This window comes from Neodothiora populina (genome assembly GCF_041146345.1).
Source record: "Neodothiora populina strain CPC 39397 chromosome Unknown canker_contig_14, whole genome shotgun sequence".
Taxonomy (NCBI): Eukaryota; Fungi; Ascomycota; class Dothideomycetes; order Dothideales; family Dothioraceae; genus Neodothiora; species Neodothiora populina.
In genome coordinates, this window is record NW_027191408.1 from 708,779 (window position 1) to 724,514 (window position 15,736).

The 15,736-nt window shown below is 50.5% G+C and overlaps 4 protein-coding genes across 5 annotated transcripts; 2 read left to right on the plus strand and 2 right to left on the minus strand.

The window, feature by feature from the left end:
- Positions 1-1,813: 1,813 nt before the first annotated feature.
- AAFC00_002195 (uncharacterized protein) lies at positions 1,814-2,273 on the minus strand (the record flags this gene model as incomplete). Its single annotated transcript, XM_069341481.1, has 3 exons — positions 1,814-1,871; positions 1,996-2,178; positions 2,251-2,273. 3 exons carry the CDS (start codon positions 2,271-2,273, stop codon positions 1,814-1,816), a joined length of 264 nt encoding a protein of 87 aa, XP_069201563.1.
- Positions 2,274-2,688: 415 nt separating this feature from the next.
- AAFC00_002196 (mitochondrial 54S ribosomal protein mL44) lies at positions 2,689-4,029 on the plus strand (the record flags this gene model as incomplete). Its single annotated transcript, XM_069341483.1, has 1 exon — positions 2,689-4,029. One exon carries the CDS (start codon positions 2,689-2,691, stop codon positions 4,027-4,029), a length of 1,341 nt encoding a protein of 446 aa, XP_069201564.1.
- Positions 4,030-4,778: 749 nt separating this feature from the next.
- On the plus strand, positions 4,779-6,721 carry AAFC00_002197 (uncharacterized protein; the record flags this gene model as incomplete). Its single annotated transcript, XM_069341484.1, has 4 exons — positions 4,779-4,828; positions 4,995-5,597; positions 5,657-6,227; positions 6,281-6,721. 4 exons carry the CDS (start codon positions 4,779-4,781, stop codon positions 6,719-6,721), a joined length of 1,665 nt encoding a protein of 554 aa, XP_069201565.1.
- A 700-nt stretch (positions 6,722-7,421) lies between these two features.
- On the minus strand, positions 7,422-7,807 carry AAFC00_002198 (uncharacterized protein; the record flags this gene model as incomplete). Of its 2 annotated transcripts, none has more annotated exons than XM_069341485.1 (3): positions 7,422-7,505; positions 7,563-7,622; positions 7,679-7,807. In XM_069341485.1, the coding sequence occupies 3 exons, from the start codon at positions 7,805-7,807 to the stop codon at positions 7,422-7,424; spliced, it is 273 nt and encodes a 90-aa protein (XP_069201567.1). The 2 variants fall into 2 exon arrangements, with proteins under 2 accessions (XP_069201567.1, XP_069201566.1); XM_069347723.1 differs by having other exon boundaries at positions 7,679-7,747.
- Between the last annotated feature and the right edge of the window lie 7,929 nt (positions 7,808-15,736).

Genomic DNA, 15,736 nt, shown 5'->3' on the forward strand with positions numbered 1-15,736 from the left:
GTCGAATGACTCGACCTCTATTTCCACGATGAGACCAAGTCGAGTCTTTGATGTAGCGATATCACGATCAAGATGGCACTTGTTTGAATGGTGCGACCTTGCAATGTCCGTAGCCCTGCATGAATCAGTGCTGTATGCGAGTAACTCATGAAACATGGCAGAACACCGTCGTTCATTAAACATTGCTGCCAGGCCATGCTTACCGCTCAATGGACTCACAAACTACCGGTCATCCAGAGCAGTTCGCCTGCAGAGCTTGCTGCCGAATTGATTAAACGTGCCTTGGATAACATCGAGGATATCAACGAGGAACGTTACACTGTGGTAGACTTTTGCTCTGGTGCTGGAGGTCAGTTGTGACTGTCACTGTTTGCTGTTTCCTCTTCTTAGTGTCTTCGATCTCCCTACGTTTACGAGATCTATTCCACGACTAATATTGTCTTCGATGTAAGGCCCTGTACCAGCTATTGAGAAAGCAGTGAACACCACTCGTGTGGCGCATCACAACTCACCAATACCATTTCGAGTGTCAGACATCCACCCACACATCGATGCCTGGATGGAAATGTCCACACACAGTGCTAACCTGAGTTTCATCCCTCAACCAGTAGACGCCACCACGGCTCCGTCGTCAGTGATATCAAAGACTTCGTCGCGATGCCCGTACCCGGAGTCAGCTACCAAAATGTTCCACCTATTCTGTCTATCGTTCCATCACTTTTCAGACGAGTCGGCGGCGAATGTGATGAGTAGCATGCTACAGACGAGCGACGGGTTCGCCATCATCGAGTTGCAGGATCGCACGTTGGGAATGTTGATGCTCATGTCAGGGGAATTCGCATTGCTGTACCTGCTAACCATTTTCTGGTTTCCTCATGACCTGGTCCACCTCGCCTTGACATACTGGTTGCCTGTCTTGCCGTTTGTACAGCTTTGGGACGGACTTGTCAGCTGTCTTCGCACGAGGACTTTCGGCGAAGTCCTCTGGCTGGCCGAGAAAGCTCTAGGGCAAAAGGCGAAGGTGGTTGAGACGATTCATTCTGACCATGTAAACGGCGGTAGAGGATCTGAGGACATATCTGTGGCGATATGCGGAGACTGGAGGTTCACTAAGGTGCGAGCATTACATACCTGGCCTTTTGGGTATATGAATGCTGTAGTCGGGCATAAAAGATAGATGCAATTTCTCTACAAATTGTCACCACCGCTGTTTGTGTTGGCTACTACGATGTTTCGTTTGTGTGTGAGTCCTCGTAAGCATGATCCTGCATGTACAAGGGAAAAGAGAGAAGGTCAGAAAGAGTGAGATGGAGTCTTCCTCTAATGATCCATCTCCATGTCTTTCAGAGATCAACCAGCCAAGTCGTCGTTCCAATGTAAAGTCAAATACCTGCTTCGAACCGAGAATGGCTCTCGGAGTGGGGGACGAGTGCAACACAATCTGCCATCCTCGGTCAATTCTGCGGAAAGAATGTCTAGTTGTGCTGTTGGGATCAAGGAAGGGTGAGGTCAACCAATGGTCCACGAAGGTTGATGTTGAATGGTGTATGAAGGGGAATGATGTCTGTACGGTAAATGATCTTGAAAAGATGAATGATGTCTGTAGGATGGATATGGTATGAAGGACGAATGGTGTTTGATGCTTTTTTATTTGATTTCCTTCGAACTTGGCATCTGCTCTCAAAAAGTGTGTACAGTTATTTTACGACAGAATACATGGCGCCGCGTGTGGACCTCAATGAATCGCTGGTATATATCGGTTCCTCCGGTTGATTCGTCTCCCCCTCTCGTCTTCTTCCTCAATTCATGACATCTAAGCTTCCCGGCTGGCGGCTTGTTCGGCTTCATGTGCTCTGATTTGCTTGCTCCAGCTGTGTGATTTGAGGTTAGCGTTGCAAGTATTGAAAAGGGATCAATCCCGTTTGAATTGCACGTCCAAGGACATGATGCTGAGATAAGTTCGCAAGTGTTGAGGGAGAGATCGACGACACATACTATCTCGAAGGGAAGAATCGGCCAGGCTCGGGCATCTTGTCGCGGTGTTCCCTGTCGGCGGAGACGATAAAGGCCATTCCGGCGATGCCAAAGACGACGGCACCCATGAGCGCAGTGTTGTATTTCCAGTTGCTGGGCTGTGCGTACCAACCACCGGCGGGAGACCAGACGTGCTTTGGGAAACTGCAAGTCGAGGTTGGATAATTAGCGGCGTGTTGATTGGACTACACCGTCTTTCCTCCGGGAGTCGCATACTCAATCTTGCCGCCGCCACCCATGTTGACTGATGTGTTTTGGTTGTGGAAGGAAGAAACCGTTTATAGATTGACTTGAGTCTTATTGTATTCTTCGCAAGGTATCTATAATGGCGCTGAATGCAATAGTCTGCTGTACAACATAGACGCAAGGTAGAGGATGGAGGTTCGGGGTGCGGAAGCTTGACCGGATTTGGACGGGAATTGCCGAGATTTGTTGCAACTGCCTTCTGCTGCTTCTGCTCTTGCCCTTCTGGATGTCGTGTGTCTTGAAAAGTTTCGAGGGAATCCACAGTGTGTGTTTAACAGCCAACAGCCAACAGCCAACAACAGCCACCAGTCAACACCGCTCTGTCATACACTCTCTCCTGACAGAAAGGGATCTCGGCGGATCTGTCGTTTCTATCGATTTCACAAGAGCTGGGAGTCACGGGCACACATGAAGGGCGCGAGAATACCGCGGTGGGGAGGCTCATTGCTGCCGCCACGAAATCTGCGACTTTCACTTCTACAGCACCAATCGACATCATTACCTCTTAGAACTCAGCAGCCTAGTCGGTCACTCCGTACTTTGTCCCACACTTCCACCAGACCCTTGACGCAGTCGAGGTGCTTCTCGCTATCGGCGAGCTCACGGCAAAATGCAACCACGCTTGCATCCGAGTCGCCGGCAGACGGATCCGTCAACGATTTATCGCTAGACATTCAAGCCCAAGAACACTCTCCATCGCCTCGCGCTGCAGCACAGTCGGCCAAATTGGCTGCTCTCCACGCTCGTCTTTCCCTCCCCGCCCGACTGCCTGTTCAGACGCTTGCCCGCTGTTTAGTGGATGCATCGGCGGACCCCCGACCCGAACACAACAATGCCTCCCTCGCCACCATTGGTCAAGATCTGCTAGGTTTCTACACTGCAGAATGGTTGATCTGCAACTATCCTCGTCTGCCCATGGAGATTGTATTCGCAGCTCAAGCTGGTTATGTCGGTCCCAAGACTTTGGATTCCATACGACGAGAGTGGGGTGTCGAGGCCGCCGCTGCTCCTGGTCCCGAGGTCGATGCCGGTCTTCTTCAGGTCTCAAGAGTGCAGGCCGGCAATGCCATGAGCCCCGAAGGACTGACGAGGGTCAAGGATAGCCAGAGCTGGGGCGACAAGCAAAAGCGAGCTTCATATGTCCCCCACAAGCGCGGTGTGTCCACCCGCATTGTCAATGACAGTGTCTTTGATGATGCTGTGCCCTTTTCCGGCCTTTTACCTACCGAAGGTGCCCAAGGCGACGTGAATGCCCCTGCACAGCTCAATGCCCAGGGTGGTTCTACTTTACAAGATGCATCCGCCACCTTTGTGAGGGCATTGTTCGGCGCTCTCTACCTACATGCAGGTGGTGCGGCTGCCAAGTCGTTCCACACCAGCCACATTCTCTCTCGCCATCTTCCTCTTCACTCTCTATTCGCGTTCAAGCACCCCACACGCGATCTGAGTCGTCTATGTCAGCGTGAAGGCTTCGAGTCACCTGTCGCTCGTCTGCTTTCCGAGACGGGTCGCCACTCGCGCAGTCCTGTGTTTATTGTAGGTGTCTACTCTGGCGAGGAGAAGCTCGGCGAAGGAGAGGGCGCCAGTCTGGACGAGGCCAGAGTGAGAGCGGCCGCCAATGCCATGAGGTCTTGGTATCTATACACACCTCTGGCGGAGGACGTTGTATTACCTTCTGAGGTCGAGGGCGTCAATGCAAAGAGAACGTGGAAACCGCAGACGGTTGATATTGGAGAGATTGTCACTTAATGTAGATTTACTATGACATGACTGGAAAAGAGGAGCAACAAGAAAAACAAAACTCGGGGATTCAAAAGACACGGATATCATTTGTACGATTAGGAGCCATGGAGCCATGTGTCGGGACGATTGGCCGTCGTTCCAGTGGAAGAGGGAACAAAACATTGTGGTGGAGCATAAAAGATTCTATCATTGTTTTCTCATATCCACACTCACAGAAAGGCCCTCCCACTTTCTGCCTGAGGACTCTGTAAATACTAAGCAAAAAATAACTACCTTGCCTGTTCAGATGAATTGATGTCTTGTTCTCAAGTGACTGCGATGTGCAGAGCGCATTGTGGGTGTATGTCTCAGAATAATGGAAGATGAGGTGATGGCTGGATCAGGAACAAGAGGCGCAACGAGTCATGAAACGGTGTTTAGGGACAGTCCAAGTACTTGTACAATGAGTACAAGTATCGACAGTGTCGTCGTCGTCATCCGACCACTTCGACCTATTTACTGGTGGTTTAGCTCTACCAAACCTCCCCTTGCCTGGACTAACGACCTTGCAGTGATTGTTCTGTGTGACCTGCGTCCTGCCGAATAAATTGATTTGCCCCATCCATTGGCAAACACCAGAGTTCATTCTGCACTCTGGCACGCCTGATCAGCAGCTTTGTTTGCCCACCCAACCCACTATCCATCCCCCTGGCGCGCCAGCAGCTCCACGTGCTCGTGAAATCATCCTGAACCCAAGCAGAGAGGAGTCGCCCATCATGGCTGCAAGCACCACCGGCATGCATAACCTGACGACGCTCATCAAGCGGTGTGTTTTTGTTTCCTTTGCTATCTATCATCCATTCCGTGAAAAAACAACCCAGCTCTCTGGTGTTTTGGCTGGCGAACCATGGAGGATCTACTGCACCCTGAACAACACATCCCATCCCCATTGCCACAATCCCTGGAGCTCCACTAAGTCAGCTTCTTCGCAGGCTCGAGGCAGCGACGTCAAGACTGGAAGACATTGCTTCCAGCTCTCAGTCCTCTGACGGTGTCGATACCGCATCCGCTCGAAATGCTGCCGGATCAGCCAGCGCTCCCGAACTCCCAGCCATGGCCAACTCGGCACCCACGCCGCCCGTCAACGTCGCAGCACCGCCTGCTGAAGCACCGAAGCCTTCCCTGCCCCCGGCCATCGAAGCTCTCGATGAGCTAGCCGACAGCGACCTCAAGAAGTTTTTGGAGACGGCCAAGGATCTGGACAAGAACATCGCCGACCAGGCCGAGGCCGTCGCCCGCGCCTTCAACGCACAACGAACCTACCTTCTGATCTCGACAAAGGCCAAGAAGCCCGACATGACCTCGTCTGCCTTTGCCGACCTCATCAAGGACCTGCAGCAAGAGATGAGCACGGTGACAGAAATCAAGGAGTCCAACCGCGCTTCTCCCTTCAAGGATCAATTGGCCATGGTCGCCGAGGGCATGGGTGCGCTGCAATGGGTTGTCTTTGAGGGAAAGCCTGCAGATTACGTCGGCGAAGTCCTCGGCGGCGTCCAGCTCTTCGGAAACAGAGTGCTCAAGGAGTACAAAGAAAAGTAAGGTCAGGTCTTGGTGAAAACACTAGGGTCTCATGACTTATGTATCTTGTGTTCAGGGACCAGAAGCAAGTCGGCTACGTCCAATCGTACTATTCTCTCTGGAAAAATCTCCAGGCTTACATCCGCAAACACTACCCCACGGGCGTGACGTGGAACAACAACGGATCTGAACTCACCCAAGCTCTCAAGGACGTGAGCGCTGCTCCCACCCCTGCATCTGCATCTGCACCTGCACCCCCCGGCGGCGCCGGAGGCCCTCCACCTCCTCCACCTCCACCACCACTTCCTACCTTTGACAACCCTCCGCCACCTCCCCCAGCACCCGCTGCTAGCAGTGCTGCCGCTGGCGGCGACATGGGAGCCGTTTTTGATCAGCTCAACAAAGGAGAGGCCGTCACTGCTGGTCTTAGAAAGGTCGACAGGAGCGAGATGACGCACAAGAACCCGTCATTGCGTGCCGCCGCTGTTGTGCCACAGAGAAGCGGCAGCGCCGATGGCATCAACAGGAGTCGAAGCCCTGCACCACAGACCAAGCCCAAGCCCGAGAGCATTCGCGGCAAGGGTCTCGCATCGCCAGTGGCCAAGAAGGAGGGCAAGAAGGAGCTCGACGGCAACAAGTGGATCATCGTAAGTTTTCTTCTAATCATTTATTTGTTTCGTGTACTGACAACAATCAAAAGGAAAACTTCGAGGACCCCGCAGCACCAATCGAAGTCGAAGTCTCCCTGGCGCAGTCCATTCTCATCTCGCGCTGCAAGAACACCACCATCCGTCTGATCGGCAAAGCCAACGCCATCAGTCTCGACAACTGCGCCCGCACGAATCTCGTCATCGACTCGCTCGTCTCCTCGGTCGACGTCATCAAATGTTCCAACTTCGCCCTGCAGGTCCTCGGAGCCCTGCCCACTGTCTTGCTGGACCAGGTCGATGGCGCCGCCGTCTATCTCAGCAAGGACAGCCTCCACACGGAGCTCTTCACCAGCAAGTGCACCAGTATCAACATCAACCTGCCTCCTGTGTCCGAAGAGGACGATTACGCAGAGGTGCCTCTGCCCGAGCAGATCAGGAGTGTCATTAAGGGCGGCAAGATTGTCAGCGAGATTGTCGAGCACGCCGGTTGATTTGTTCCCTGTCTGTAATGTTGCCAAGCGAGAAAGTCGGCTTTCGGGGGTCGCAAGATAGAGATCATGTAGGATAGATGTAGAGACTAAATCTATATGTCGATGATATTGATCCTAATCGCGACGAATCGCGTGCATCCAAGTCATTGTTTGTTCGTCATAAACCCGTCTTGCCATCAGGTATCGAGTATTCAACTGTACCATTCGCTTTGAACTTTCCGACTACTTACTATATATTCACTATCATTTTATCGAGGATTCACTGCAACGTCACTTCTATCTCACTTCCACTTCACCGACCATTCACTAACACTTCACTGACCCTTCACTGACCATTCACTAATTATTCACTGAATAAGGGGAGGAAGAAGAATCAGGAAGAAGAAGAAGAAGAAGAAGAAGAAGAAGAAGAAGAAGAAGAAGAAGAAGAAAGTGCCACAAAGGCACTACAGAAGCTACGAAAACTACATATCCAGATCGAAGGCCTCCGCCAGGGCCCCCGAGGGGGCCACCAGGGCGGCCTCGTCATCCCACATATTTTTCAGAACCGAAACATTCTCTCTGCTCTGCACAAATACTTGATGATTTGCAGCAATTTGCTGCTTGATCTCCTTCTCCTTGGCCCGAAGGGCCGTCCGCTGGGTGGCGGTGCCGGCCATGACCTTTTCCTCGGCGGCAACTTGTCCCCGTACTTCTTCGGTCATCGGGCGGCGGAGGGGGGAGGGGGGAGGCTCTCCAACTCGGGAGGGAGACCTCCTCCGTTGGCGACGGAGGAAGCTTTCAGCTATTCATCATGTTAGCGGCATGACCTTATATACTTGATGCTGGAATTGATACTAACCTCCGCGAGGAACGCCGCGCGCGACACAAGTTGGTCGGTAGGAGTTTTCTTAGTGATTTTCTGCTTCATAATTAGCTCAAAGAACAGGTATGACACAAACATGTGAGAAAACGTACCTGATGCTGCTGCTGCTGCCGCTGCCGCTGCCGCTGCTTGCGCCCCTTAGGACGGAAAGGGAGATTCATCTTGGCTATATCACAGTGAGTCTCTCGTTTCTGAACAGATGGATAGGTAGGTACACGCATGATGTGGTTGTAGTTGATGAATGAAGGAAAGAGGAAGAACTGTTCACGTAGAGCTGCTTTTATACAAACTGTAGACCGCAGAGTTTGCATGTCACGTTTGCTCACAACAAGGTGCAAAAGTGGAAAGTGCGAAAATGGGTGCGAAAGTGGAAGGAGCGCCGAAGCATCTGAAGAAGTCCCACAGCCGCATCCAGACCGTTGGGACTTATGCGTGTTTGAGAGCTCCCTACCTCTGTAACAAACAAGACAACATCGGGTATGTCTATACGATCCTGTGAATACAGTCTTTCACCCGGCTAAGGTACGTTGTCTACCCAGCTCAGTCCACCCTTGATCTCTAAGTCCTCTGAGCGAGTGCTTGATATTGAAGCCAGTAGTCGTGCTACCACTGCAGGCTTGACTGCTGATATGGCTGCCGACGCGAAGCGTTAGATAGTTCTCTACAAGGCATGATCTTCTGGTAGGCGTTCGATCTATGGATGTGCGTTTCCTGAGGCCCCAGACCTTCCCTGAGGCATTGTACTGTATCTGGCAGTCCGGTATGGAGACAGCCGCGCCCAAACGTGAACAGCCCAATGTCATGCGAACCGAAAGGGAGTAAGAGATCAAGGTAAATCGGAATGTCTATACATGATGTCTTGGTCGGCGGGGGACCTCTGCTTCATGCGTCACCTTCTCGACCCCGTCGGTCAGCTCGAGATACGACCGCAAGAACCTCTCGGAGTTGTTGTTCGCGTGATTACTGTTGATCTTTCCTTTCTGGCGGCAGTGAACAGCATCAGAAGTGCAGATATTCATATTGACTGCGCTGAGATTGTGTGTGCTCTGGTCAGTCTATTTGGACAAAAATACCGCCCTCTCGCCATCTTGACCATCGCGAGTATTGAGCACGGCGTCCAGTCGGCTTTCCTGGTCAGTGATACGTCGTCTTCTGCTGCATCGACCTCATGCTCTGACAATGATCGCCCAGTCAGCAGTGGCTCCTGACTTCCAACCATTGTTACCGAAGCCCCTTTGGACTGCAATATTATATGACACAGAATTATATACCTCACCTTACACTACACAGAGTTTCAAGAATAAGGAGCGACCTCAGAGCAGATTGGGGTGACGTTGTAGCGGTATTATATCGGGTGAACACACTGTCATCTTCAAAACGATGATGCAAGGTACCTGTCTGAATGATTACCTAAAGTCCTTGCGCATCCGAACAATGTCGTAAAAGATAACCGTAGATCATCTGCAGGTAAGACAATTAATCACTCAAGGAAGAGAGACATAATACCAGCGTAGAAGATAATGTTGGAGATGGCTTCTAACCATGATTGGTTGAATGTATAGAAGGAAGCCTCCTTACCAAGCCCTATCCTTATGCACCTTATGGTGGGATCTTACGCATTTCACTACAGACATGGCAAGGAAACCTCTTCAAAGACAGTTTTTTAAGAGCATTGAAAGAAGCGCTTATCCAAGGTTTATTCATCCTTCAAAGAAACCCTAGCACGGCTAAGTAGCAAGGACTTCTTGGATACCTATAAGGTGCGGCAGCTATCTCCGTATGTCGTGGGATACGACTACTTGTTCAGCACCAGATGGATCGGACACAATAATGAATTAATCAATCTAAGGCTCTTCAAAGAGGCTCTTCCGGATTACCTCTGTCAACAGTAACGCCGCTGCTATTATCTCTGTTCTGTATTCCGGATGGCACTCCTGATTCACCAAATCCACAGCCATCAAAGCTCCGTCTAGTCCATTTTCACAGCCAAGTAACCTGAGAACGCCCAGTCCCTTATCCTATCCTTCAGCGTTGTAGTAGAAGAAGCTGTGCAAGCGAGGCAGTTCCATCTACCTGATATATTGGAGAGCAAGACAGATCCTTGTTGAGCCAGGCTCTTCCGACCACTTCCATCAGTTGCAACGCCAACACCATCTTCTCCATTTGAATCTGGGGCGAAACTCTCGATGCACCCGAATTACAGCCATCGAAGCCCGTGCCTAGTCAATTCCCACAGCCAAATCGATCGAGAAACAATACTTCGCTGACCCAGTCAGCCAGTGCTGCGTTAGACGAAGCTGGAACACGTGTTGCGGTCTCAACGAAGCCCTGACTGATCTGTCTCCTCAGCCGAATCAACCGCGAAGACCCAGTACGCTGCCCAGTCACTCAGCTGCGGCAGGAGAAGCTGTACGAAGCGAAGTAGTTCCATATGACTCTCCAGCGTAGAGCAAGACAACTCCGCTCGTTGGACTGAATTCTGGCATCTCTGGCGCATTGTCTTTCGCCTAAATTGATCCCCAGTCTGACACCGCGCCGTCGAATGCGATGGCCGGGACCGAGCCTTTTCCCGGATAGTGCATGATGAGTGCACTGCGAAAGTTTCGTGGAAACCCAGTGGAATCGTAGTGCTACATGCAACTCGATTGACAGAACAATTTCGTATAGCGGAACCCCAATGACGCCAAAGTTATTGTCTCGTGACCATTCAATACATCAAAACTTATTACCTGATCGATGCTCAACAAAGACGACGTTCATTACCTGATAATCATTGGGCAAGTGGGAGATAAATGCGTAGCAAAGGGTTTGGCAAGACCGTGCAGGTAGTATTCGTCCAATGATAATTCTATACACATTAGTTGACTTCGTGATGTTTTACTAGAACCAGGCACCCCTCGTGATGGCACAGATGCCCTACGATGTAGCTGCGGCTATGTCTGCATTCACCAAGTCTGATATGTCACGGACTATGACAGATTTTGCATTTGTACTTTGGAAAAGCATGGCTAGATCCAGCGACATGAACGATGAAGTTCCTATATCTTGTGAGTGCCTGCCAAACAATCTACCACTATGTGTGCCTCACACACTCGTCAGGGTAGTCAGCATCATGGGTATCGAAGGAATGTCCATACATCCTTCGCTCAATATCACTGAGCCACCGACCATTCAATCACCGAGTGTTCGTCTGCATGTCCAGCCCAAATAAGGTCTTCTCTATCAAGTGTCGAAAGAGATAATGTTCCAACTTCAATGGCAGTGGTTAACCTTGGCCAACGATTCGGTGTAATTTTCTTATGCAGTATACAAAAGGACTTCTCCATCTATTCTTGTGCAGTATACCCAGATCTATACCCAGGCCTTGGAAGTGAAGGGTAAGGCTTTCCCCGAAGCTACCTATTAGGGCATGCCTCGCCAGACTTTGTCTACGAAGACCATAGAAACTAAGCCTTTAGGCAGGACGTCGTAAGCTATTATGGCTGTCGTCGACGCCAAAAATCAAGGTCTTCTTGAAGAGATCAGGGAGGGCGATTACATGAAGGATAAAGACTCTTGATTCATACCTGACACATGACTTTCGAAGCCATCCGGTTCCACGTTACCTGTCGTAAGAAACGACGATAACAACAACAGCTCAAGTAGCTCCTCACCGCTCGCAACCACAGCTGCCTTAGCGAAGATAGACACTAGCGCCAGCGATCCATGTTTTCCCTCTCAAATCTCGAAGCCAGCCGAAGCTGCACCAATCTCACAAGGCTTTGGTGCTGCAATCAATCTTGCTCCCACTGCCACTATTTTATGCGCATTTAGCCAAGTATCTGCTCCGAAGGTCACGACAGAATCTGCACCAAGGCCGACTGCGGATCCTTTTGCGCCTACGTGAGCCTCGGCTGCCAGCTCCAGAGATCTTGGGACGTGCTGAACAGAGACAGGCGTATAATGGCGTGGGAGATGTCCTCATGAGACTCAAGCCTCAGACTAACCCACGGAGCTGCCGCTGCTCAATCTTCGACACTCGACTCTATTTTTCCTCTCTGCAGAGAGCTGTCGGAATACACGAAGAATGATACCGAGACAGCCTTCATAGCCGCGTTGAGAGACCCTTCTTACACGACCCTCTCAGGATATGGTAATTAGTAGATAAGTCGGTTCCAAACAATATTGAAACCGGCGATAGGATATCAGCTTCGCTGAAAGCTTTAACGGAACAGTCCATTTCGAGGAAAGATAAGCGTGAACATAGCTTTGCTCGTGCGAGTAGCATTGGGGATGAGAGCTCGAAAGGAAGTTTTAGTCATTGACTGTCCACCAGGTAGTCATCAGAAATTCATTGACTTCTTCATTGGAAAACCTCGTTGCCTGTTCACTAGAAACTTTTTGCTTGTTCATTGAAATTTCTTGCTTGTTCGTCTAGAACTCATTGCCTACTCGTTTAGAATTCATTGCTTGTTCGTTTGTAATTTATACCTAGTTCATGAGAAACTCATCGACTGCTCATGAAATATTCATCGACTATTTATCGGGAGGTCGTTGATAAGAAAACCGAGGAGCCGAGCTTCTGTGTCTACATCAAGCTAGCACTAACCCTCTTCAGCGGTAGTGTGATCAGAGCAAACGATACAGTACCTAAAACTGTTTACATCAACCCCGCAACTCCATACCCGAATCAATATCTTGTCAAGCATAGAAGCATAATCTTCTTCGACACAGAGTACTCAAACCCCGATGGCGATGAAGAAATTGCGATACACTGAGTGTATCTCGTAGCATCGCACTTGCGCATGCTCTCGGGCGCTGTCCCCTGGACAGTGAGCTCATAATCATGATGCACTTGCATTCAGATTGTGCCGAACATCACGTCGGCAACACCTGCTTCAGGTCAGTATAAGCTTTCCTCATAGAGCAGCCTGTTTCCATGTCTAGCACGTAGTGCACGCAGATCACATGGTTCGCCGATGGTTCACTGACACTTCAGTGTTGTTCTCTGTACCATACTCGGTGACAACGCCTGCAAAGTACATCCCTTTGGTTCTTCTTAGAGATGAATCGATCCTTCGGCGTGATACCACCACGCCCTTCGACATCACCGCAGTCGGAGCAAATTGGAAACTCTCCATTCTCTCTCTTTGCATTGACCTGGTTGACGAACTCTAAGTCACGTTGCTTCTCAGGTGGTCTGGGAACGCCTTGTCCGTCCATGAAAGAATTACATGCTTTGCATACGATAGCATCGTACTTCTTGCTGCGAGTGTGCTTTGCCTTTCCCAGTTGTGGCGCAGCACAGTTTTCACACACAATCTGGCCACCAGCTCGTCGGCGGGCCAGCAGCGCACAGACCTTCAGCATCTGGTCAAGCTGTTCTGGAGTTCTCCATGTTCCATGGACGTTCAGGTGAAAAATACATGCACGGCAGAACAAATTGTCTGTATACAATCGATGATTGCAGAGAGCGCTGTTCCTCTGCTCGAGGTCTGTGAGCGCAGAATGCTTCCGGTGACACATGTTGCATGCAGGATCATCATCCGCACGCTCTCGTGTTGCTGCGCAAGTCTCCCTCAGATTGCGCTGGCCTCGAAACTTCGCGACGGTGGCATCGTCTGGGAGGATGCCGTACTTTCGAATGTAGGCTCCACAGGATCTGCACAGATACTTGCCATTCAGGGGATCGCCTGCATCGCACAGATTTCGGCAGCTGCCCCTTGTCGTGTCTTATCTCAAGCTGCATTGCAGCACGGTGATGATGCTGCTGCCCCATGGTTGTGAAACCCTTGGAAGCATGGCCAGGCATTATTGAGACCTCCATTGCCTTGGGGTCGGGTCGGGAGATTGCATCTCGCCCTACACTGAGCTACCAGGTCGTATGATGCCTGGCTGGCATATCTGTGCGTGCGTCCCGGAAATTGGTTATATGTACCGAATATAACCATGAACACAGACTCCAGAAGCAACATGTACCCAGTGGGTACCTTTTGCTCAAAGAGAGCCAGAATTCTGAATTTGCACTGAACTTCAGGCTGGGAGATTGCCTGGTAGTGCCAGCTGCCCGAGCATTCGGACGGGAGCTCATTTCCATCCATCCTGGAGATGGATAGGTGATGCCTCACTCGCTCTTGCATCGACTTGTTGGCGCTGCCAACGTAGGCATCCATGACAAAATTGTCAGGATCAGAGGCAACATCACCCACTATGGGAAAATTGCCATAAACACCTATGCGTTTTGTGCCCGAACCTTCGGGCAGACTCAAAAATTGATCTGCCGACCAAGTCTTTTGAAGAGTCAAACCCTTCACTTGGATACAAATGTTTGGTAGATAAAGCTCCATGAGCATATCCACACTTACGGATCTGAGCAGTGACCAAAATGATCTCGTTATGGCTCGCTCCCCTCGAGTGGAATTCATGAATTCCTGAGAACCGACACTTTTTGCATGTGCTACGAGGTAGTTCAGAATCGTCCGCAAGAGCAACGCAAAGCGCTCATCGACACTTGCGGTCGACTCGAGGGTTCCATTCACCAGAAAACGACCCCTTGAATCGACGGCAAATGATGATGTGGTTGGGGATGGAGCGTCTTCGATTTCATCACCACAGTCACTACCGACCTCGCTGCCGGACTCGTCAGATCCACGGATGATCGAGTCATCCTGGATGCCTGACGGCAGCAGGTCGTCGTCAACATCAATCTCCGCTTCGGAGACCGACGGACTGCAGGACGCAGAGCTCTCTGCCAGTTGAACTGGTATTGAGCGCCTGCCTTTTCCGCGGACGAGCGGTACATCACTATCGTCCGACGCAGGATCCTCAACCAGACGAGCTGATGTTGGATGCTTGCGGCGGACGAGTGGCATATCGTCATTGGAGGGAGCGTCCTCCACTGGACGAGCTGGCATTGGGTCCTTGCCCTTCCAGCGAACGTCCTCGGGCGCAGAGTCCTCGACCAGACGCGCTGGCGTCGGACGTCTGCGGTTCCTACGGACCAGCGGTACATCGCTGTCCGAGGAATCGACCGCCACGGCAGTACCTGACTGCACAACCTGAGGCTGTTGTGACGGCTCCCTTCTCTGTCTCTTGCGAGAAACTTCTTGTGAAATTTTGGAAGACATCGCTGTGCGTGATGTCTTGGTATACTGAGATCGTTGTTGGCTTGCTGCAGCACGTTAAAACAATTCAATATTTCACGTAAAATGATGCATACTCACCTTCGATATGCGGATCTTCGAGTATACCTTAAGAGAAGAAGAGGAAGACTCGACTTGTGGCTACGAAAAGTCTAGGTCTTGAGGAGCGGACTTGGTCAGGAGCGCCCATCGTTCCTTCCCAATGCTGGCAACAGCACAACTTCTGCCTGGACTCCCCTCCTCTTTTTCGCGTTCTCTGATTTCGACCTGATATTGAATTGGACTCGGAAGGTACGCGTGAAACATTGAACTTAATTTTTGAGTAGGGACCTCGCATTATTGGAGGTCTACAGACCGCGTTCTCATGCTACACACTCGTATGCAGCCTCTCCCCAGGCAAGTCCCCAAGCAAATTTGTTCAGAGAGACAGTGGATAATGTAACAGACCCAATGGACTAAATACCCATATCCCCTTTCACCCAGTTGAGCGACTGTCGAAGATCGACTTCTCGCAATAATTCTGCGCATTTGTTCTTGCATGACTCCAAGTAGAATACCATCATGTCGAGTTTGTACATGCATTCAGCGAGCGCACGTTCGTGCGTACCTGCCTACTTGGGACAGCATGCATACCGTGGAACAGCACAGTTATTCAGCCAATGTCAAATTAATGCTGGACAACTACAAAGGCATGTTCATGGCAAGTAGAGAACGATGTTTTACTTGCTGGATTCTGGGCTCAGCAAACGCGAAGTTCATTACTGACGATCATATTATGCCTCCAAGTTTCGACCAGACGCTTGATGAGAGAGTAAGTTCGAAATTTGGTAATTATCTTGCTGAAAATATGTAATTGTCGAGGCATGAGTGCCTAATGTACACAGAATAATTCCTTAGTGATGGGCCAAGAAGAGCCCTGTACATATGACACATGGCCTTCATAGATACAAGACCAATGTTTCCATAGAAATTGGTTCGTTTCCCCTGAAACCGAAGATGAGATGCTACAGCAGACACAGCAACAACTCG